The 25,276-nt window shown below is 36.7% G+C and overlaps 1 protein-coding gene across 1 annotated transcript in view; it reads left to right on the top strand.

Moving 5' to 3' along the window:
* The first annotated feature begins 3,134 nt into the window (after nucleotides 1-3,134).
* LOC106662197 (nucleolar protein 4) overlaps nucleotides 3,135-25,276 on the top strand; it is a 39,428-nt gene continuing 17,286 nt past the window's right edge. Inside the window, exons 1-3 of the mRNA XM_024225856.1 lie at nucleotides 3,135-3,703; nucleotides 17,268-17,387; nucleotides 17,451-17,759. Coding sequence (XP_024081624.1) covers nucleotides 3,485-3,703; nucleotides 17,268-17,387; nucleotides 17,451-17,759 — 648 coding nt within the window. The 5' untranslated portion in view covers nucleotides 3,135-3,484. The remainder of the gene's footprint in view (nucleotides 3,704-17,267; nucleotides 17,388-17,450; nucleotides 17,760-25,276) is intronic.

Genomic DNA, 25,276 nt, shown 5'->3' with positions numbered 1-25,276 from the left:
AGAGAGTGTGTGTGTGAGGAGAGGAAGAGAGGGGGAAAAGAGAGAGAGAGAGTGAGAGACAGAGTGATAGGAGTGAATATGAGTGAGGGAGAGAGAGAGTGTGTGTGTGAGGAGAGGAAGAGAGGGGGAAAAGAGAGAGAGAGAGTGAGAGACAGAGTGATAGGAGTGAATATGAGTGAGGGAGAGAGAGAGTGTGTGTGTGAGGAGAGGAAGAGAGGGGGAAAAGAGAGAGAGAGAGTGAGAGACAGAGTGATAGGAGTGAATATGAGTGAGGGAGAGAGAGAGTGTGTGTGTGAGGAGAGGAAGAGAGGGGGAAAAGAGAGAGAGAGAGTGAGAGACAGAGTGATAGGAGTGAATATGAGTGAGGGAGAGAGAGAGTGTGTGTGTGAGGAGAGGAAGAGAGGGGGAAAAGAGAGAGAGAGAGTGAGAGACAGAGTGATAGGAGTGAATATGAGTGAGGGAGAGAGAGAGTGTGTGTGTGAGGAGAGGAAGAGAGGGGGAAAAGAGAGAGAGAGAGTGAGAGACAGAGTGATAGGAGTGAATATGAGTGAGGGAGAGAGAGAGTGTGTGTGTGAGGAGAGGAAGAGAGGGGGAAAAGAGAGAGAGAGAGTGAGAGACAGAGTGATAGGAGTGAATATGAGTGAGGGAGAGAGAGAGTGTGTGTGTGAGGAGAGGAAGAGAGGGGGAAAAGAGAGAGAGAGAGTGAGAGACAGAGTGATAGGAGTGAATATGAGTGAGGGAGAGAGAGAGTGTGTGTGTGAGGAGAGGAAGAGAGGGGGAAAAGAGAGAGAGAGAGTGAGAGACAGAGTGATAGGAGTGAATATGAGTGAGGGAGAGAGAGAGTGTGTGTGTGAGGAGAGGAAGAGAGGGGGAAAAGAGAGAGAGAGAGTGAGAGACAGAGTGATAGGAGTGAATATGAGTGAGGGAGAGAGAGAGTGTGTGTGTGAGGAGAGGAAGAGAGGGGGAAAAGAGAGAGAGAGAGTGAGAGACAGAGTGATAGGAGTGAATATGAGTGAGGGAGAGAGAGAGTGTGTGTGTGAGGAGAGGAAGAGAGGGGGAAAAGAGAGAGAGAGAGTGAGAGACAGAGTGATAGGAGTGAATATGAGTGAGGGAGAGAGAGAGTGTGTGTGTGAGGAGAGGAAGAGAGGGGGAAAAGAGAGAGAGAGAGTGAGAGACAGAGTGATAGGAGTGAATATGAGTGAGGGAGAGAGAGAGTGTGTGTGTGAGGAGAGGAAGAGAGGGGGAAAAGAGAGAGAGAGAGTGAGAGACAGAGTGATAGGAGTGAATATGAGTGAGGGAGAGAGAGAGTGTGTGTGTGAGGAGAGGAAGAGAGGGGGAAAAGAGAGAGAGAGAGTGAGAGACAGAGTGATAGGAGTGAATATGAGTGAGGGAGAGAGAGAGTGTGTGTGTGAGGAGAGGAAGAGAGGGGGAAAAGAGAGAGAGAGAGTGAGAGACAGAGTGATAGGAGTGAATATGAGTGAGGGAGAGAGAGAGTGTGTGTGTGAGGAGAGGAAGAGAGGGGGAAAAGAGAGAGAGAGAGTGAGAGACAGAGTGATAGGAGTGAATATGAGTGAGGGAGAGAGAGAGTGTGTGTGTGAGGAGAGGAAGAGAGGGGGAAAAGAGAGAGAGAGAGTGAGAGACAGAGTGATAGGAGTGAATATGAGTGAGGGAGAGAGAGAGTGTGTGTGTGAGGAGAGGAAGAGAGGGGGAAAAGAGAGAGAGAGAGTGAGAGACAGAGTGATAGGAGTGAATATGAGTGAGGGAGAGAGAGAGTGTGTGTGTGAGGAGAGGAAGAGAGGGGGAAAAGAGAGAGAGAGAGTGAGAGACAGAGTGATAGGAGTGAATATGAGTGAGGGAGAGAGAGAGTGTGTGTGTGAGGAGAGGAAGAGAGGGGGAAAAGAGAGAGAGAGAGTGAGAGACAGAGTGATAGGAGTGAATATGAGTGAGGGAGAGAGAGAGTGTGTGTGTGAGGAGAGGAAGAGAGGGGGAAAAGAGAGAGAGAGAGTGAGAGACAGAGTGATAGGAGTGAATATGAGTGAGGGAGAGAGAGAGTGTGTGTGTGAGGAGAGGAAGAGAGGGGGAAAAGAGAGAGAGAGAGTGAGAGACAGAGTGATAGGAGTGAATATGAGTGAGGGAGAGAGAGAGTGTGTGTGTGAGGAGAGGAAGAGAGGGGGAAAAGAGAGAGAGAGAGTGAGAGACAGAGTGATAGGAGTGAATATGAGTGAGGGAGAGAGAGAGTGTGTGTGTGAGGAGAGGAAGAGAGGGGGAAAAGAGAGAGAGAGAGTGAGAGACAGAGTGATAGGAGTGAATATGAGTGAGGGAGAGAGAGAGTGTGTGTGTGAGGAGAGGAAGAGAGGGGGAAAAGAGAGAGAGAGAGTGAGAGACAGAGTGATAGGAGTGAATATGAGTGAGGGAGAGAGAGAGTGTGTGTGTGAGGAGAGGAAGAGAGGGGGAAAAGAGAGAGAGAGAGTGAGAGGGAGAGAGTGAACATATCAACAAAAGAGAGAAATAATCAAGAATGTATTTAGTGTTCTATTTATTTCCTATTCCACAAATAAATTAAAAAAACAAGACAGAATATCACATTACAAAAAAAAATAAATAAATAAAATAAATAAAAAATAAAAATAAAATAAAATAACACAATAACGCACAGACCAAGTATTGAAAGCCGAATACTTGTAAAACTAGTCAAACTGGAGGACGAGGATGATGAAGAGTAGCTGATACAGGTTCATCACCCCACAGGCCTTGTTTTATCTCAAAAATCATCTTAAAATAAACAAGATATAGTATAGGTAAATTAAATTAATTAATTTTTTTTATTATAAAAACCCTACAATTCATAATTTTGGACAGGACTTACGAAATAGAGGAGGGGGTTACTTTCCTGCTTCGGACCTTTAAACTACCCCTTTGCGACCCGTGCACGCCATTTTGTCTCAAGTCCCCTTTTTGGACCCCCTACTTTAAAGTTTCTCAACACAGAATCTCCACCCCTTCCTTTTTCACCTGACCCTCCGAACCGCCCAGCTCCCCACCATTTGACAAATATTATAAAAAGCTCACGGAGCAAAAAAGGGACCTTCAAATCTGAAAAAACCACTAGAGGCGTAGGCTCTGTTTTGAAAAAAAAAGCTGTTTGTTTTGATTGATGTTAGAGGAAAGTCTAGCATTGAGATCCTCTATTACAACCTAAAGAGATTTTTTCAGATTTTTTTAAAAGATTGAATGCTTCATTTCGTACCTGAGATATAGTTATGCTTGATTCTAATTACATTATATATTAAAATTGAATGTTACAGGTGACATCGTTCGAGGGTGGTAAATATTGGCAACCCCTCATCAGAGGTGGTTTATCCCAAATTGTGACCAACTCCCAAGGATCTTACAAGGTGTTCCTTTCTCGCGTTTCATTACCCAATTTTTGTCAATTTATGTCGTGCACAGGTCGAGCAGGAACGAGACAACCTGTGCCGACGGTATGTTTCAGGATCAGAGGGAGGTGTTCACGTCGTGGGCCATCAAAACCTACTCGAGCGGATTCAAGACTAAGACAGTGACCAGGGAGAAGTACAGGAGGATCGTGGACACAATGAAAGGGGAGATACGAAACTCGGCTGAGAACTCAAAGTTCAGGTTTTGGATGCGGAGCAAAGGGTTCAGGCTCGACGGAGACCAACTCTACGTACTGTCTGCAGGGGTGAGTACTGCAAAACTAACTTTTATTATATCTTGAACATTTTCACAACGGAATGCTTGATCTTTTCGATCAAACACGCTTTTTGACATATAACACCAAACAAGAGGTCATATTTGGATGTGCTTGACAGTACTATACTTACACTCCTTTAAGAAAGCAATTAAATTTTTAACTATCAGTACTACTTGAATTGTAAGAAAAATGGAAACTAGAATATTATTTGGTCGTAATGAGAGTTAATTTTTATCGCCTTTTGAAATTTTCAAAAAACTTTTTCATTAAATCTCATTTTGTTCTATGATTTCCAACCTATCTAAAATTTCAATAAACTTTAACTGTATATAAATGGGTTTACACTTACCGTTTACACAATAAAGCATTCTTTTACTAGTTTCAAGGTTAAAAAATAATATGGCTTAATAAGTTTAAAAGTTTATTATATATATTTCATAAATTAAATAGTAGAATATTATATATAACCTTGTTATATAAGGAATGTATACGCTTATTGAGCCGAAGGTCGTGAGTTCGAATCCCGCTCGTAACATTAACTTTTTTCATTTCATCCAAAACCTTACATAACAAGATTAATTAATTGAAAGAAGTAATTTGGTCAATCAGACCAATAAATATAATGGATTATATATAACGGAAATTTACTAGATAAAATATAATATATTATTACTATATAATTTATTATATAATATAATAAAATCTTCTTTATTGAGCTTTTTGTTCTAATGTAGTTTCATGATCTATACTTTGTGCTTCGTTTGAGTAAAAATTTTCAAGGTAAAATATAATATATAACTAATTAATAAAATCTTCTTTATTGTGCGTTTCCTGCTAACTTTTTTATGGATCCACACTTTCTGCTTACATTTAAATGACAATTTACAAGTTAAAAAGTAATATTATTACTTCTTGATAAGTCCTCTTTATTGTGCTTTTCCTGCTAACTTTTTATGGATCCACACTTTATGCTTACATTTAAATGACAATTTACAAGTTAAAAAGTAATATTATTACTTCTTAATAAGTCCTCTTTATTGTGCTTTTCCTGCTAACTTTTTTATGGATCCACACTTTCTGCTTACATTTAAATGACAATTTACAAGTTAAAAAGTAATATTATTACTGCTTAATAAGTCCTCGTTATTGTTCTTTTTCTGTTAACTTTGCTTTACGGATCCATACTTTCTGCTTACATTTAAATGTCAATTTACAAGCTAAAAAGTAATATCACTGCTTAATAAGTTTTGTTTGTTGTGTTTTTATATTTTCATTTTTTTAACAAATCCTTTCTTGCTAGTGCTTAATTTTCAAGTATGGAAGTTTTATTTATAAAAGCAGGTTTGAAGTTAGAGTAGCTTAAGTCTGGGTTGTACTAAAAAGCCCTAAAAATGTGCCTTATCAAGCTAAATTATTGTCGTCTTATTGATTTTAAAATTATATTTTGAAATTAAGCATCAACTTTAAACGTAATCCATTACAGTTCGTGGTCCGATTGACCAATTAACATTTTTCCATTAATTAATATTTATGAAAGGTGGTATTGGTTGAGATCAAAAAGTCAGTGTCACGAGCGAGATTCGAACCCACGACCTTCGAAGTCACGATAGCGTGGTAGAGTAGCGGCGTATTTAGCCGAAGGTCGTGGGTTCGAATCCCGCTCGTGACACTGACTTTTTTATCTCAACCAATACCTTTCATAAATATTAATTAATTTAAACGTAATCAAGATTTCATTTAAAAAACTTCTAAATAAATTTAAAAAAACACGAAAACATTGTTTACCGTATTTTTTTACTACTTTACCTACGAACAATTTTTTTCTCTGTTTTTATATTAATCCATATTTGTTCATATTAATTATTCTTTTCATCTGTTTTTATATTTTTGTTTACACCTACATACGACATAATATGTGTGTATATATTATATAATAAGCAAATCTCCCTAGTGGTGACACAGTTAAACATTTACAGTGTCGGGAAAATATTTTTGTCCCTCATCCCTGGGACACCCTCTTGCTTCAGCCAATTGAACGGACAGAGAGGGCTCTGCTATGAAGAAGACGTGATAGATGGCACGGTTCAGATAATTAACGGATTAGGATGAACAGATAATTTGAAATGGAATTTAAATGTAACGGGATTTGGCAAGGTCTAGGGGTTGTGGTTTCTGCTACAGAAAAGGTTTGATATAGTACGAAAAATTTCGGTTAAGGACAGAATATAATGTAGATTGGCACCAAATTTTACAAATAATGCTTAAATTAAGCAAGTACGGCTACGGTCAAGAAAAGTAAAACCAAAAATCCCGATAAACTTGGCTTGTTATACGACATATTTTTTTTAAAATTATAAATTAAGCTTCGATAACTTAAGAAGTAAGCACAGGTCAAGTATCCGATGAAAAAGTCACACAAAAAAGCTCTATTTATTGTATTTTTGTTTTACGTCTTGGGCTCAAACAAATTTAAATTTAACCGGCATCTAGAAATAAAGCTTTATTCTTTAGACTATTTTTTCCGAAATTAAGCTTCAACCCTTCAAAAATAAGCACAAGCTAGGTGAACCAAGAAAGTTACAACAAAAAGAACACCTGTTTATTGAGCTTTTTTGTCGCAACTTGGACTTAAAACTGCTTTAACTGTAAACGAGCTTGTAGAAATAAAGGGTCAATACTTTACAAGTAAGCTTATCACAGATAATTTCTAGAAAATTAGACCGTAAAAACGCTATAAACAGGTCTTAAACCGTATCATTATATTTTCCTTTATTATGAAAATGTATTTACTAAATTAACCTTCAACACTTGAAATCAAGCGCAAGCAAGGCGAACAAAATAATTTACAAGATGAACAATAAATCCTGTTTATTGTGCTTTTTGTCACAACTTGGACTTAAAGTGCTTTATTTGTAAACGAGCTTGTAGAAATAAAGCGTCAATACTTTAAAAGAAAGCTTATCAAGTGAGTTCAAGAAAATTAGACCTTAAAAGCACTATAAACAGGACTTATTAAATAGTATTATTATATTTTGCTTTGTTATGAAACTGTATTTTCAAAATTAAGCTTCAACACTTCAAATGAAGCGCTGGCAAAGTAAACCAAGAAGAAAACTCGAAAAGACTTTTTTTGTACTTTTTGTTACAACTTCTACAATACCAACTTTAAACCTAGTTGTAGATATACCTTCAATATTTTCGTTAATGATTCATACTTAATTGTATTTGCTTTATTTTTTATTTTTTAAATATTTTATACTACCACAATTTTCTTTAATTTTCTTAGGTACGTTAACAATATTAATACACATTGACTACATATAATTTTACTACTTATATGACTAAATGTAATTTTCATTAATTAATAATCTAAAATTTAAATTAATTTCTAATAACTGAGCTTTGTTTGAGTGTGATTATGCTTAAATCTTAATTTTTGGAAGCGTGTTTAAAGTTTAAGTAATTAAGAATTTTTAATTTTTTAACGGAAGGCGTGTGCATATTTATCTTTTTTTCATTTCTTCTGGCTTTTTCCTTTGGAAAAATTGCCATATGAATAATTTATCTTTATTATACCTTACTTATTAATCAATTTTAAAAACTTACTTTCTATTGTTTCAGACCAAATATTTTTTTCATGATTTTTTTTAAAATAATTTCACCTCACTTTGTTCAATTTCCGTAAAATTTGGTCCCCAGATGGTTATCAATTTTTTTCCGCTGGATTTTTACCTGACCACCAAAGAGAAAATATTGTGCTGTTGTTTACTTTCTAAATGTGATTTGCCTGGAATTGTCAATGCTGATATCGATTACAAATTTATTATTCACCGATCCGACACACTTTCACCGAATAAAAGCAAACGGACGGACAATTTGGTTAACATTTCTCAATCTAAAACTAAATTAAATAAATATAATACATTATATACTTACGTAGGTTTAAAGTTAATGACAAACTTCGTCTCGTAAAACCCCCATGAATTATCTTTAGCACTTTTGCACCCCCCCCCCCAATAAAAAACTAAATAAATTGATATACTAAAAATGTACCTCTGGCAATGTTAAAAATCCGAATTAATGCTTGAAACATTATTTATAGAAGATTGTTTAAAGTTAAAGCATTTTAAGTTCAAGTGCGAATAACCTGAAGTTCGGTATGGCCTGGTTGAAAAACAAACTCAATTGGTACTGCCAACCTTTCGACCTATTTTAAGCTCATCCTCAGCATAACCATTTTTAACGAACGTTCTGGATCAAAATATGGTCTTGGAGAAGAAAGCAAATTTAGTTGCTACTGCCAAGTTTTCGACCCATTTTATGCTCATCCTCAGCATAATCATTTTTAACGAACGCTCCGGATCAAAATATGGTCTTGGAGAAGAAAGCAAATTTAGTTGCTACTGCCAAGTTTTCGACCCATTTTATGCTCGTCCTCAGCATAATCATTTTGTTTTCCTCTTCGAGACCATACCTTGATCCAGAGTCCAGAGTGTTTATAAGCGCAAAAGAGGTCGATATTTCTAATACTATGGTCGATACCTAAAGTTTTTTTCTAGAAGTAGTTTTAGCGCTTATTTTCCGAGCTTTATTTCTAGAAGTACGCTTAAAGATAAAGAAGATCAATTCCGAGATTTTTTCTTTAGTAAGTTTAAATTTAAAGTAGTTTAAACTAAAGCACCATTTTGTGACATTTGAATAACGCAACTTCTCTAGATTATGCCTAATTTGAAAAAATTAAACTTTTTTCTATTAAAGAGGTTTACAATTAAACGGTTTAAGTTAAGCGATTTTTTAAAATTTCATTAATTGAACTTTGCTCGGTTGTGCTTCATTTTAAAAGATTGAAGTTTGTTTTTTCTAGAAAGTTTTAATGATGAAGTAGTCTAAGCCTAAGCACCATTTTTTTTGTAAATATTATTAACTTAACTTCACTTGATTATGCTTAATTTTTTTTCAAGGATTGTCGGTTTTTTCTAGAAAGAGTTTGAAAGTTAAAGCAGTTTAAACCCAAGCAACATTTTTTTAAATTTCATTAACGGGTCTTGGCTTGATTACGCATAATTTTAAGAAATTAAACTTTTTCTAGAAAGAGGTTTAAAAGTAAACAGTTTAAGTTATGCCCGGCCGCCATTTTTTTTTAAATTTCATTAACTGAACTTTGCTTGGTTGTGTTCCATTTTAAGAAAAAGATGATTTAAAGGATTGAAGTTTGTTTTTATCGAACGTGGTTTAAAGACAATGCAGTCTAAGCCTAAGGATCATTTTTATAAATTTCATTAACGGAACTTCACGTGATTATGCTTGACATTCTGAAGGATTGAAGGGTTTTTTTTTGGAAAAAGAGGTTTAAAGTTAAAGTACTTTCAGCCTAAGCACCATTTTTTTGTAAATTTTATTAACGGAACATCGTTTGATTATGCTTAATTTTTTCGAAGATTGAAGGGTTTTTTCTAAAAAGAGTTTTAAAGTTAAAGCAGTTTAAGCCCAAGAACCATTTTTTAAAATTTCATTAACGGGACTTGACTTGGTTACGCATAATTTTAAGAAATTAAACTTTTTCTAGAAAGGGGTTTAAAATTAAACAGTGTAAGTTAGGCCCGGCCACAATTTTTTAAAATTTCATTAACTGAACTTTGTTTGTTTGTGCTCCATTTTAAAGGATTGAAGTTTGTTTTTCTGGAAAGTGGTTTAAAGTTAAATGTAAATCTAAACGTAAGGACCATTTTTATAAATTTCATTAACGGAACTTCACGGATTATGCTTAATGTTTAAAAGGATTTAAAGGTCTTTTTTTCTAGAAAGAGGTCTAAAGTTAAAGTATTTTAAGCCCAAGCACCATTTTTTTAAATAAATTTCATTAGCGGAACTTCCCTTGATTACGCTTAATATTTTGGAGGATTGAAGGTTTTTTTTTTTTTATCAAGAAAGAGTTTTAAAGTTAAAGCAGTTTAAGCCCAAGAACCACTTTTTTAAATTTCATTAAACGGCTTGGCTTGATTATGTATAAGTTTGAAAAATTGAAGGTTTGTTTGTAAAAAGAGCTTTAATGTTAAGGCAATTTGAGCCCAAAATTATTAAATTTCATTAACGGAACTTCACGTGATTATGCTTAATGTTTTGAAGTATTAAAGGGTTTATCTAGAAACAGATTCAAATTTGAAGCAGTTTAAGCCCAAAATATTAAATTTCATTAACGGAACTTCACGTGATTATGCTTAATGTTTTGATGGATTAAGGGTTTTTTCTAGAAACAGGTTTAAAGTTGAAACAGTTTAAGCCCGTTTAAAGAACCATTTTTTTTTAAATTTTATTAACGGGACTTGGCCGAATTGTGCATATTTTTAAAGAACTGAAGGTTTTGTTTGTAAAAAGAGGTTTGAAGTTAAAATATTTTAAACTGATACACAATTGTTTTTTTTTCCTTAACGGAACTATGCTTAATTATGCTCAACTTTAAAGTAGTGGAGTTGTTTTAGTAGTAATAAGTAGTTTACGCACAATACTAGCATTATTGGTTTTTACTTTTAAAATGTGAAGTTTTTTCTGTTTGTTTGTCTGGTCTGTTTGTTTTGTATGTAGAACAAGAAATATAAGTTTTTTTCATTTTATGCTCGTAGAAGAAGAGTTATAGTTGAAGTTGTTTAAGTCCAAGTGCGATTTCTTTTTAATATTCTTTGAAAAAATCTTTATTTCTAAACACAATAAGAATTTAATAGTTGGTAATTGACCATGTTTATTTTACTTTTTGTTCTAATCTTTCGAACTGAACCTTGTTAGTTTAAAGTATTTTAAGTTTTGTTTATAAAATTAGTTTAAAAAAGATAACTGTATAACTTATACAGTTTGATAGGTCCTGTTATACTAGTTTAAAACAAAAATTGCTTGGGGGGGGGATTGCTTATTTTGCTTACTTTTAAATATGGACAAAATGATTTCTTATTTATTTATTTTAAAAAAATTCATTTCAACGGATTCTACCTTGTATGGAGTAAAATTAGTGTAGCTTTATTTCAAAACAGGATATTTAAAAATGTTAAAAAGTTGAAAAACCGGGCTCCATCCCATAAATACTGTAGAATAAATAAAATTAATATTACATCTTATAAAGTAATAAGTATAATTTAATGGGTTTTGGTCATGCGTGGGCCGTAGGCGGATAAATTATTTCAGGGCTTATCACGGTACTTTATTAACAAGTTATCTTTTTTTTACCTTTCTTATAACCTTGAACAATGAAGAACATTTGGTTTATGTTTTTTTATGTTTTTTAAATATTAGATTTTATTGTAAATTTAATGGATCGATCCACTTCTTTATGATAGTTAAATTGACGTATGGAGACAGTGATTTTATGTAGTCATAAATTATTAAGGATTTTTTTAAAATATTGAAATATATAAAATTTTAAATAGCAAAGAAACTTGTGTTTTTTCTTTCTTTTTATTAATTTCATGGGGGGTCTTGAATATAAAACGGGCGTGCTTTAGAAACCGTCCAGCGTCCGAAAACGGGTTCGCCCTCCTCCAACCCTTTTCCCATTCACCCGTAGAAGGGGTTGGCTATGTGAAAAAAGGGGGTCCGCCGCTGCTCACTCTCTCTCTCTCTCCGAGATGTGAGATCGCAGGAGATCAGAGGTCGGCCTGGACCAGTTTTCTCGTGAGATCATCATCCCTGGACCAGAGGAGGTGAATGGCGAGCTATCATCATCGTGATGCAGTTGCCGAGGGAAGCGGGCGAACTTTGACCCGCATCTCTCCGCCGGCCAGGGGCCGAGAACCGGAATCAGCCACCGTCTCACCGAGATGCAGCTGTAAATCATTAAACATTCATTTCATCCATTGTTAACCGTACATTGATATTTTTCAATCGAACGACATTATTTTGCGAATTTCGTACATTATTTTAGTTTTTTAAGATTTTTTAAAAAAATTCTTTGTAACTTTAATTGCGTAAACCATAAGGGGGATTAACTTCAGATGAAATTCTGCAAAACTACGTTGGAAAACATTTCATCAATAAAAAGTTGATGGACAAATATTAATTATCAAAATTATATTATAAATCTCGACGTGAAATACGCTTCTTCACGTAAATAAGTTATACGTAGTTTTTATTTTATTTTATTTTATTTTTATTTTATTTATTTATTTATTTTATATTTTTTTTAAATTTTATTAATCTTATATTTTGGAGTGAGAGCAGAAAAAGAGTGAGATTAATGAGTGTGCAAATAGTTAAGAGATATTGAGTGGGCCAACGAATGTGTGATTGTGTGAACGATTGAGACAGAAGGGGACAGTGAATGAGATGTATTGTGGAACAAAGTGAATAAGTAAAAAAAATGAAAACGATTGAGGGAGAATCGAAGGTCGCGAGTAGGGAGCGAAAGGTTGAGGGTGAGTGAATAAGTAAGTGGGCAATTGTTGATAGAGACAATGTGAATAAGTAAGTGAAAGAAAGCAAATGGTTAAGAGTGAGAGAGATAAATAAACATAGAGATAGATTATATAGATAGAAAACAAAAAGAGGAACGCGATAGATAAATTAGATAGTAAATAGATAGATGGAGATAGAGCGAGGGGAGAGAGAAAGACAGAGAAAGGGTAACTAAGTTTGTAAAGAAATGTGGAAGATTGACATAAACGGATATGATGAGGGAGACATAGTGAGAGAAAATCGGAATAACTACAAACGAAGGGNAGATAAATAGGTATAGAGATAGATAGATAGGTAGATAGAGAGGTAGATAGACAGAAAGGTAGATAAATAGATAGAGAGATAGAGAGATAAGTAGATAGATAAATAGGTATAGAGATAGATAGATAGATAGATAGATAGGTAGATAGACAGAAATATAGATAAATAGATAGAGAGATAGAGAGATAAGTAGATAGATAGAAAAATGGATAGAGATAGATAGGTAGATAGATACATAGATAAATAGATAGATAGAGAGAGAGATGGGGGGGGAGAGAGAGAGAGAGAGAGAGAGAGATCGAATGTTAGATAGAGAGAGAGAGCGAGTGAGAGAAGGGAGGGCGAAAGTTAGATAGAGATAGATAGATAGGTAGGTAGATAGATAGTTAAATAGGTATGGAGATAGATAGATAGATATGTAGGTGGATAGAGAGAGAGAGAGATTGCCGAAGAAGAAGGAGGGTGGTATTGAAAAAAGTGAAAGGGAACGAGAGTAACGTGCGAATAAGTCAAAAAGAGTAAGGGAGAACAAGAGTTAGAGAGAAAATGACCGAATAAAAGAGACAGAGTAAAGGAGAGAGAAAGAGAGATAGGAAGTGAGCGAGGAGTAGATTGATTGATTAACAGTTTTATTTAACCACGCACAGTTAGGTGACGTGGACCTTTCTTCCACTTAACGTAAGTTATGTTGTACATACTTATATTTATAAGGCTCTTTTGGCCCTCACAATTTATTTTACAGAATAGAATACAAGAAAAAAAGTTTTACATATTTACTTGAGAAAGATAGAAATAGATTGACAGAAAGAGAGAGAGAGAGTGGGTGTTTGAGCGAGAAGGCAGAGAGTGACGAGGAGAGTGGGAGGTAGTGTGAGAAAGTGAGCAAAAGTAAAAGGCGAGAGATATAAAGATAGAAGATAGATATAAAGATAGAATGAAGCCAAACCAGACAAAAAGGATGAGTGTGTAGTGCGGATGAATGTGAGAGAGAGGAAAGCGAAAATAGAAAGAAAAAAAGCAAGCGTTAAAGAGTTAAAAAGTAAGAGTGAACGAGAGTATGATAAATTCTGAATGAAACCGAGTGAGAGCGTGAACGAGTGAATGAGCATGTGAATAGAGAGAAATGGTGTGTGCTAACGGTTGTAACTGTAGTGTCTAAACAAGAGTGTCAGATAGAGGTAGAAGGGGATGGTGATTGATTATGTGAGAAATTGATAGAGTGGTTTACTTTAATAAGTTATACACTCCTTATTCACCCCGCTATACTAGTTTGTCAGGTTGGCTCTGAAAATCTTTTTCTCCAATGGTTATTTTTACTTTTAATTGAGCATGTATATGAATTGTTGTTGATTTTGTCCGTTCAAGTAAGTTTTCGAGTAGGCCGTTGACTTTACAGTTGCCTCAATTGTTGAACTTACTCCGTCGTGAGTTACGTCATTGTACCTAAATAATTTATTAACTTCTTTGTCCGTTGAAATTTTAAATATTTTCTCTGTTGACATATACTGTGTGTTAAAAATCTATGAGCACGATTGTTTGGAGTATTCGATTATCAAACTGGGTAGTTTTATTTTAATTTACTTTGCCCTTCTTCTGTATAACTTCGAGAATATGCAAAATTTGTTTTAGTGTGTTCAATCATGTTTCTAGGATAATCGTCCGTAGAGAGGGTAATTTTTTAATGAATCCTTCATGCCTTTCTACCCGGTTTTATATTCAAATTAGCATAGAACAAAACAACTGCGTAAAAAAACTCTACAAGATTTCAAATTTTTGATTTGTTTGTTAAATTATTGTACTGAAATTTTTTTTTTGTTTCTGTCTCTAACTTTAAAGTGAGGTCGCCGAGAGTCGACATCCGTTCCATATCGATTAATTCTGGCCCGCCTATTCTCGCTGGTTATCTTTTGATCCTACAATCGGCTTAGTCTTCTTTCGACCTTACATAATTAAACATGAGGAAACGTAAAGTTTCAGTGAAGTAATTTGTAAGTAGTTTCGTTGTGACGTATGATCGAAATGGATCATCACTGGTCCGTCTATTCTCGCCGTTTATCTTTGGATTTTCTACTAGGTCAGGCGTTGTGTTCTTTTCTAGCACTCAACGGACTGCCACTTTAATTTTGAACGACTTATATGAACAATATTTTTTTCTAAAACTTGACTTATCATTGTTTAGATAAGTCTGCGGTAATTACGCCATTACTAATCTGGCTGCAGGAGCACAACAGTGCTCGCAAAAATCCAAAAACCCAATGACGTTTCTGATGTAGACCTTGCTTACCACAACTCATTGAGGAGAGTCTGTCGCAAAGTTCAGAAACTGATTCAGTAAGACCTGAAGTTTGGCGAAGTTCCTGCTTATTATGTCCTAGAGGCAGGCATATTTCTTTCGTTATATGCTAGAATAGCTTCTCCGTTGTAACAGGTTAACATTGATTAATGTAAGGTACATGATAGGCTTATTAGTACACTTTTGTACGTATAAACAAAATCCGTTAAAACGTAATCAGTAGCTAAGGCGGTAAAGGTGACCTGTGGTTACTAACTTATTCTATGCCTCAGCTTCAAAATGGTCTCGCCGTCTACCATGTATGCAGTGGGCGTGCAGGAGCTTGTATATAAGCAAGGGTTCAAGCTGCTAACTTATGACTCGTCGACGAGGTCTCAGACAATAATGGAACAGCTACAGCAACATGGGTCCTTACATCTATTGCAGGCTCCCGCTACATCAACATCCGGCTCATCTATATCTATCCACGGATTCTGACCACCTGCTCCGCCCATAAGACCGGCCCATTCCTGGGCAACTAAAGACGCCCGGTCACTAAAGTGAATTTAAGTTCGTACTCGATGAAGAGGCATTTTTCTAACTAAATCCTAAGAAAAATTTGGTTTCCAATAGTGAAAAAGTTTAAAAATTCTCAAAATCCCTGCGTTGTAGAGTATATATTAAGTAAACATCCTTAAAAAGCTATTTGACGAATCAGAAGGTCGTTAAGGTCGAATTCGATCGTTTAAATAAAACATTCCTCTGGCTTGGTCGTCTCTGATCATTTTGGGTCTGACTATCCTTACTGTCTTGTTCGGTCAGATGCGACACCATAGAAAGGGGCACAACTGACGTAATAACACACAGTCCTAAACGCTGAAGATGGCGATAAGCGGAGACGTGACTGACAAGGCCCATAGACAGATCCAAAAATGACCAACCTATTGGTTCTTCATTCCGCGCACCTCATCAAAACATCTCATATTTTCCTGATCAAAAACTAGTTGTTTATGAACTGTAGGCTGATGAAACTCAACAATTGCAAGTTTGAAAATTTGTTAATTTATAAATCTTACAAGAGCACTTTCTTAATACTGCCTACATTTTTTTCACGGTCACAGCGCTGCAACCGGAGGCATATGCCGTGAGAAACCAGCCAATACAGGCACTCTTTATGTGGTATTAAGGGGCAAGGAGGTTTCGAGACTATTTTCGGATAAGGCGCCATGGTAGATACTGTGGATGGGAATGTGTCAAGAGGGCTTGACAGTAGGATTAAGATGGATTGAGAGGTTGGTGTGAAACTTTTGGAATCGGGAACAGATCAGTTTTTCGACAAAAGGAAAATTGGACCTTGTGGATAGTGAGGTTAGTGAGTATGTTTTGTCGATTTATCTGAGGAGTTTTGATGCGCTGGATGTTGGATGGTTTGGCAGAACCCCACAGTTCCACTCCGTATGTTCAAAGAGGTCTCAGTAAAGATTTACATAAGGTTAGTTTGGTGTAGATGGTTAACACGGATTTCGATCCTAGAAGTCTTCCAGTTGTTCAAATCTTCTGTTGAGTTATCGTCTCTTAAGTCTTGTGTGGATTTCACGTCAGTTTGCTGCGTAGGTATGTGCCTCTGTATGTGCTAAGTTTACTTGAATGGTAATATGTCTTTACTGTTCGATGTACATGGAGAGCAAGACTATTTTTTCAATGTGAACCTACACTGACTACATTTTTCTTCATTCAGTCTTGTCCTCCACTTGTAGCACCAGTCTTTCGTATGTTCAAGGTGTTCTTGGATGTTGGACCTAGATTGGATAGGATTCGAGTTTGAGGAAAAACTGCTGTATCCGCCGCGTAGGTGATGATGGTATTAGGTTGTGTTGGTAGGTCGGCAGTATTGATGATATAACATAAATAATAATAATAATAATAATATAAGCGTAATTAGAAGTCGTTTTGACATACTCAGAGATCGATTATGACTAAGAAAAACGAAACTTACATTTTTATTTAGTTAAGGTTCTTAGTTGAGATAAAAAAGTCAATGGCACGAGCGGGATTCAAACCCACGATCTTCGGCTAGATACGCCGCTGCTCTACCACTTGAGCTATCGTGACCTCGATCCACTNAATGAGTAATCCTGTAAACGTAAACAGAATATTTTATATAGATTTTTTTTAATGAAAACTTAAAATCCTGCATTATTTTCCGGACAACCCGATAATATATTAATTGGTCAAGGGGACCACGAAATTAGTGAATTTTTATTTAGTCTTATGAATGACCAGGCTCGGATAGTCCATAAGTAGGCCTTAAAATGATCGGAAATGATCAGTTTGCTGATTCCACACCCTGAGTAAGTCTCACACATTCTTAAAACTATGTATTTTTTTATACTTCTACGGGCTATGTACATATTTTATTGGCCATTGTTGTTCTTTTTCTCTATTAGAACTCCTAAAACATACGTCTTACGGGCATTTATGTATTTATTAGTATACATTTAAGAGTATGCCTAAAATTTAGTCTGCTGGTGTAAGTTTGTAAATTGTTAATTGATGATACTAATTAATTTATTTTCTAAGGGTCTGGATTACAAGAAGGTAGCTGTCGTCGAGGATTTCTACGATATCATCTACGGCGTCCATGTGGAGAAAGGGGCGAAAAATGGATACCACGCCGGACAGAAGAGGACATACCGAGCTGTACGGAGCGTTTTAAATAAATGATAATTAATTTAAATTAATTCACTAGTTCTTTTTCGGTAGGTGACGGAGCGTTACGCGTTCTTGCCCAGGGAGGCGGTGACACGCTTCCTCCTCGGCTGCAGCGATTGTCAGAAGAGAGTCGACCCCGAGTCGACGCCAGTCACGTCTCGACACGGCCAGGACTACCTCCCAATCAATCTGACAACGAGAAACTGTGTTATCACCCTCTCCGTGCCGGATTTCCGACGAGGTCCCGCCGACTCGTGGGAGGGCTGGTCGCCGAGGAAAAAAACACGTTTGGAGGACTCGTCAGGATCGGACATCGGAGTTTCTCCCATTTCTACAGACGAGGAGTTTCCAATTAAGAAGGTAATTTCTTGATTTTTTTTATTTTAATCTAGCTCAAAACTGCCAAGTATTTATCTTTCTCAATATGGAGTCGAAAAGCTTCTGAATCAATTAAAACGCCTAGTACATGCATGATAGGAATACAAAACGCAGATAAGTAGATAACCCATCATTTCCTGAGAATATGTATATTTTCTCTATTTATTATTACATAAATACAACGTTAAATAAAGCAGCTCGCGTACAGTTTTAACAAACTCAAAAATAGCATGTAAAGAATGAACCATAGCCGATGGTTCAGCAACATGATATTCCTTGGTGTTCGGTAAGTTAAGGTTCGAAACTGTAAATATATATATATATTTTACGCAGGGCGGGCGACCAAGACCCCGAGGGGTTAAATGCCTGGGTAGACTCGTACCCCATCCCTAAAAGGTCCGGGACTTGGTCGGCTCACGTGTCCTGCCTAAACCTCTTGGACTTGTTCACAACCTCCAAGATTTTGGACCATTTTATCTCGGGGAGTGATTTGGTAATGTCCTCTCCTTCAAATGTTTCAAATTTATACCTGGCGTACCTATCACACTCTGCGAGGTAGTGCCAAGCCGTTTCTTCTTTTATTTCACAAAAACGGCAGAAGGGGTCTGGTAAAAAAATCATTACGAAGAGGTGTCTTCTCACAGGGCAATGGCCCGTCAGGATTCCTATCAGCCTCCTAATTTCCTTCCTTGAGTTAGAGAATAGCCATTTCGATTCTGTTGGTTTGATCTCATTCACAAACTCCTTCGATTGCCTATGTCCGGGGGACTGATTCTATTCTTTAAAGAATTGTTTCATGCCCCAGCTTGATACTTTCTTTCACTGTGCTTATAGAGTGGGGTAATACCGGTTGTCGAAACTGTAAATGTAGATACGGTTTGCATTGAAGGAGTAAAACGCGCGTGAAAGAACCATAAACAAGCGAGAATAATGAATCATCGATTCATCCTCTCACAGACCAAACATTATCGCCCCGTAACTAACGTGCAGTTATAGGGATGTCTTGACGTAATCGTGACCTAGTGGCTAAATGCTGGCTGAATAACAGTATCCCTCAGCCTGGTTTAGACGAACTGGAGGACATGGTGCTCACTGGGCGAAACATGATTTGATGCCAATTGATATGAGTAGTGTATTGGTACGTGTCTGCGATATCTGAAGAGGCGATAGTCTAGCAGGGTATTCGTCGCGTGCCAAGTATTCTTTTTAGCAAAAGGAATCTCAAGTTGAGATGAAGTGAGGATGATATTCATTAAGTCGATTGTTGAGGCACACTCGGAGGTACGCACTTTGGTCCCGGGACTATCGAACACCAGGGCCAACTCGAAACGGTGGCAGCAAAATTCGACATTACGATAACATTTCTTTGCTATGTCCGTCAGACCTCTTTACGTAGTACTCGCATTCATATATCCATAGGCTGGCAGAGTCTTGATTATTTCTTAGGTAATCTTGCGTTTGTTGTTGAGTGAGTTGTTATTCGAGTTTCAGTCCGAGGTATCGTACATCGTTCTTTAGGCTCATCGAACACTAGGCCCAATGTCCAAACGGTGGGCATGTCGTACTGACATATTTTACATGACTGACGTCGCAGTCAAAGTCATCATATCATAATCTTTGATTATTCCGTCGAGTTCATCTCTTTTCGGCAGAACTCTGTAGCCATTGTCCCGTGACCATCGTTATTTAAGTCTTTCAGTCTCCGACGGGGTTTGGCGAGTAACGTTACATGATAATGTGTGGACTGAGGGATTGGGGTAGTCTGATAATTTGGCGTATACCTTTGTAACCAAATAACAAGAGTCTGTTAAGGTGGCAGAACCATACAGTGTATGTCTATTTGTTCATAAAAGAGCTAGCAGGTTGCATTCGGTTCTAGTATGAGGGTTCCATATAAGAGAAATAAACCCGAACCTTAATAAATAAAAACAGAAATCAATTACTAACGACAAGAAAAGAAAACGCTCTAACGAAGTAGGCTAAACGCGTCTGACAAGCCACAAACAACGAGACCAAACAGACCAGAATGATCGACGAAAATACAAAATTATCTCTGAGCTCAAAAACTTTATGACGACGGTAAAAGTGCTTCAATTTTATTTCAACATTTTATCGCCAGGTTTCGGGTAGAAATTATGGATTTAGTCGTACGGACGGGACCAAACCGTGCACCTTGGCGTGTCGAGCCTGCACATCAACTCATCATAATAACATAAAAAACACCTACTCCATTAAAAACATTAATTTACACTAGGTAGTATAATCAAAGAAATAAATACCAAATTTCATCTAAGTTCGAGATTTTATTAGTACGTACCACACCAAAGATGTCCTTTTTTTACCTTTCCGAGTCTTCTGGATGTAATCCGAATCTAAATATATCAAAATAAATGGTTATTTTAAACTTGTTTAAAATACACCATTTCAAAAGTGTGGGAAGGGATTTGTACAAAAAATACTTTATTATCTTTTTAATATCAGGGTTTTCCGCATAAACAGATTTGAGATATCAGGTGGAACCTAATTATTAGAAGTGACGCCCACTCGATGCCATTAAACTATTAAATAAGTACGTTACATTAATTAAATTAACACATAAATGGACATAGTTGAAAAAATAATCTTAAAGTAATAAATATGTTTGTGTAGAGGTGGTGGTTCCTGGGATTTTTAGATGGCAGCGTGGACTTAGTTAAGGATCTTAGTTTGTAGGTAAATGTATCGATGTATGGTCAACAACCAGAGGTCAAAATCTTGCCATAAAGATACAATATTGTACAGTTAAAATACAAAGGACTTCTATGCGTAATCTGTAGTACTTTTGTATTGTTTAGAAGAATTTGTATGAAAAGTTGCAGCTTACGAAGCCAAAATGGTCTGACACATTATTAACCTTTACTTATTTTGGTACTTTGGTATACTTATTATGTTCAGCCTTGGTTAACTTTGAATTGCCAACCAATAATGAAGCAATTGTAAAAAGTAAGATCTTGGAGATATTATACTGCATAATTCAACGCACTCTGTCCCAAACTGCTACCAAAAGATATGATTATAATAGATGTGCTTTTGTATTTATGGCAGTTTCAGTGGATCTTCAGGTTGCTGTAATAAAACAGAACGAAGCTATCAATACTGTCATTGATGACAGGAGTATCCAGTCCTGACAGCGGTATGAAAACCTGCACTTTCAAGTCAATTCCATCATTGATGTTCTGTTCTATCAATGATCCAATATTCACTGCCTTAGAACATACTTGAGTTTAACTCCCAACTTTCTTAGTTTAGCTGTGGAACAGACCAGTGATGATATTCGACGAGTGACCTTTTAGCAGTTTGACTAAAAGACACGATATTCTTTATTAATATCTTTTCGCATTGAATTTAGGTCATCTATCGTATTACATAATTGCGGCTTGATGCATGATATATGCCACAGGCTCTGACTACATGGACCATGTACTTCTTACCCTGTATCTTTTTTCTCGAACTTGTTTAATTTGGTCATGCATTTAAGAACCATCTTCAAACTGATGTTGTTCTATCAGTGCTATCCTGCTATGCATCATACATGTTGACAAAAACGTTTGAATATTTGATTTTAGCAAGACATACTTCTTATTCTGCCTTTTTTTGCGTTACTCTGTTGATTAACAGTAACAAAATTTTTGGGCGGATGAAGTTCCATCGGTGCTTTGCTGCTAGGCTGTTATACATGACGATAACATGTAGCCATAGTTTGATCATTTCATTTTAGAACTAAATACTTGCTAACACCCTCTACCTTTTGACCTAATCTGTTTAGTTTGGTCATGCAGTTCAAAACTATGTACGAGCTTACCATGGTCAATCAGTGCTTTGCTGTTGGCTCTCAGGCATGATGATGACTAACCCTTAGTGCCAGGCCATTAATTTTTGTATCATACACCTTACCTTGTACTTTCTTGCGTTACCCTGTGGACTAAGAACCATCTTCGAATTGAAGACGTTCTATCAATGGTGTGCTGCTAAGCTATCAGACATGACAAACACATAGGGTCTCACCGTTTGATTTTCGTATTACACGCTTCTTACCCTGTACGTTCTTGATTACCGTATTGATAAAGGATCATATTCGAGCTGATGATTATAAATCACTGCTCTGCTGCTAAGCTAACAGACATGACAACTGTCTTTGTTTTAGCTCCTTATTAGATTGAACAGAAGCCATCTTTCTTGAATGTGATAGCTGTACCTGGAAGTTTCCTCTCATTTTGGTACCTAAGAGAATACATGTACTTTGTTTAATCTATCATATTATACCTTGTAGCTGATATTGTTAGTTTTGGTTATTCCTTCCCTCTGAAGTCCATTTAAGTTTACCAATGGATTCTTCTTCAAATTTAGCTCCGATTAACGTAAACCATCGCTGTAGCTGATACTAATAGATGTACTATTGCCATGTCTTCAGCGTTTTTTGGGACGCCAGCACGGAAAAATCATCCACTATAGAAGGAGTACAATAAAGGAACTAATAATCAACCTTATAGTACAACCGATAACGTAGTAAAGGCAACAACCACCTCTCTATAACAGTCAACTTTTGTTTTTCTTGTAAAGATAGCATCAGCTGCTTGTAGGATGTCATGTACACTAATTTGTCGCATAGGGTTTGTGTTAGTAGGAAGAACCATTTCAAAACAAACTGTATAAACGTAAGACAGCAAAATAATTATTCTGTTCGATAAAAAATAAGATATTCATGTCGACAACCTGTTGATTGTTGTAGAATTTAGACACCACTTTTCACTTTTTATTATAAATTATCCCTTTGTATTTCTCTGGTTGTATTTTAACAAGACCAAAATAGACTGAATGGTATTAGAGGTTTGTTTTGAAAGTCAGTGGGCGTGTTTAAGGATGATGATTTTCAGAAGTTTATCTTTGGGTCTTTGCGTACAGTTTAAATGTAGGGTATTTTACAATGTAGACCTTTTAAATTCATACCAATTGTTTTGTGTTTTAAGCCTTTGGAACATTTTTTAAACGATAAAGGTCAATTTTTTCTTTTAAAGGAGTTTTTTGCTGGGCATAATGAGTACGGCGTATGTATGACCTGTACATATATTGTGCGTTATACTGTATATAATATTATCCGTAGCCGGGACGGTTTTAGGTCGAAAACGGGGGTAGGTTCAGTGGGAGGGGGATGAGTGTAGGGCTGCCCTCGGACCCTCTGGGTTGCTATATATAGCGTAAGGGCGGCGGGGCGTGGGGTGGAATGGGGCACCCTTCGGTGTGTGGGTGTCCGGGGTGCGGGGGTGGGCGCAAGGGGTGTTGTATTGAACCACCGGCTGGTTCACCCACCGCCGAGGGGTGGCAGACACCCCTCAAACCATCCCCAGCCCCTTTCCACCCCGGCTCTAATATAACAAACAGGCTCCTCGCTCTCCTTTATACAGAGGGTGGGAGGAGGATACCCGGCTCTTCTTACCACCAAAGAGGAAAGCCTTGAATATTCCGACCTTAGGGACTCAAAAGCACGGCACCGTGATGACAGGCCTTGTGCGGAGTCAAATTCTGTACACTGACAACAACGAACCCTTTCAATTAAAATTTCTCTAATTTATCATATGTAAAAGTTCGTTTTATTAACTGAAAATATAAAACAATGAATAATCTCCAGAGAGATTAAACCTTAAACAAGGATAAGAACACTGTAATAAGAGAATGCACAAAGCAGGAACAAAGGTACTTGAATTTTCACAAAAACATTGGTATGCAGATGGGATATAAGACGCAAAAAGTTACTAGGTCAGTAGAATTCGGTGATCAAGTTCTCAAAGCTCCTGAGCAAGTACATCAATATCTTTTAAGCAGAAGTTCACGCAACTAAAAGTTCTATTTGATTCAATCTAAAAAGAAGGCAGCTGTGATGTCTGATGACCTACCAGCAGTGCACATCATTAGTTCAAACATGGTCCTAAAATATCAGAGGCTACAGGGTAAAAAGTTGTGGTCCTAACGTCAAATAACCTACCAGAAAGCTATGGTATCCGAATCAAGTCGAAGTGGACGTCATTAAGTCAATTAAATTTGAACGTAGGGTGCAGAAATAAAGAGCTATTATGTATGAGCGCTAAGCTGGCCATCAGATCTCTGAAGTGAAACTTCATCGGTGAATATAGTTTCGAATTGTAAGGTCAAACACGCAAGATACACCCTGTAATTATATCCGAAGAAGCATATCCCTCCTGGAAAATAATCTGGAATGAAGATTTCTTACTGGACACAAGTAATCCATGATCGGAGGTATTGCTTAAGCAAAAAGGACATTAAGATCTCGTTGCAGTAGTATGCAGCTCTTGGCTTGACTATGTAAGATCGACGTCAAACAACACGGTGCATGGAGCTTCTGAAAAGAAGCTGAGGAAATCCCACCATATTTGCTGGCAGAATGTATTGCTTTTGTGTGTGAAAGAAAAACCGACTATGTAAAGCTGAATGAGGTCGTACAGCTCTTCATACAATTTTGAGTTCAGGTGGTTCTTTTATAGTGGCCTTAAAGACCTATTGGGAACTGTTGCTCCGTAGTCTTATCCTAAATGTATCTTATTTTTTGTCCTTCTTTATAGAATCAGCTTAACTTAGCTGTCCGCCAAGTTCAATTGTTCTGTATTAACGACAAAACTTTGGACTTTCAGTGTGCAGTGTCCTGTCGGCTTGTTACGTTTACCTGTTTAGTTTAGCCATGCAAGTCAGAATCACCTATGAGCTGATGATGTTTCCAGCAGTGCTTTGCTGCTAGGCAATCATACATGATGTGATCACAGTGACTGATCATTTGATTTTGGAACTACACCCGTCTTACCCTGTTCTTCTTCCGACCCTGTTGATTAAGGACCGTCATGAAGCTGATGATGTTCCATTACAGATTAGCTGGTAGGATGTCATATATGATGATGACATATACCCACAGAATCTATTATCTTTTTGTACAAAACCCTTCCTACCCTGTATGTTTTCCTCGTAAATTTTCAAATATACAAATTGTCTTTTTTTTACGTATCTATCAAAGTGAACTGACGGCTTCCCTCAACTGAACAGTCGAGGTTGATTTGGTGTAGATGTACACACAGTGTCTGACTATTTTATTTCAGAACTAAATCCTTCTTACGCTGTACATTCTTGCGTTGTCCTGTTTGTCATACAATTCAGAACCATTTTCATGATGATGTTCTGTTAGAGAGCTTAGTTGCTGTGCTTCCAGAAATGATGGTGAAATATTCCCTTAGTGTCTGATAATTTAATTTTAGAACGTAATACATCTTACCTTGTTCTTTCTTGAGCTACCCTGTTGAGCTTGGTCGTGAAGTTCTGTGGTGAAATATACCCGAGGAGTCTAGGTATTTAATTTTAGAACCAATTACGTCTTACCTTTTACCTTTTTCGCTAACCTGTTTAATTCGGTCACGCAGTTCAGAACTATCTTCGAACTAAAGATGTTCTATCAGTGCTAC

This window comes from Cimex lectularius, unplaced genomic scaffold (genome assembly GCF_000648675.2).
Source record: "Cimex lectularius strain Harlan isolate CLEC.00 unplaced genomic scaffold, Clec_2.1 scaffold3, whole genome shotgun sequence".
Classification (NCBI taxonomy): Eukaryota; Metazoa; Arthropoda; class Insecta; order Hemiptera; family Cimicidae; genus Cimex; species Cimex lectularius.
This window is presented reverse-complemented; position numbering and strand designations above follow the sequence as displayed.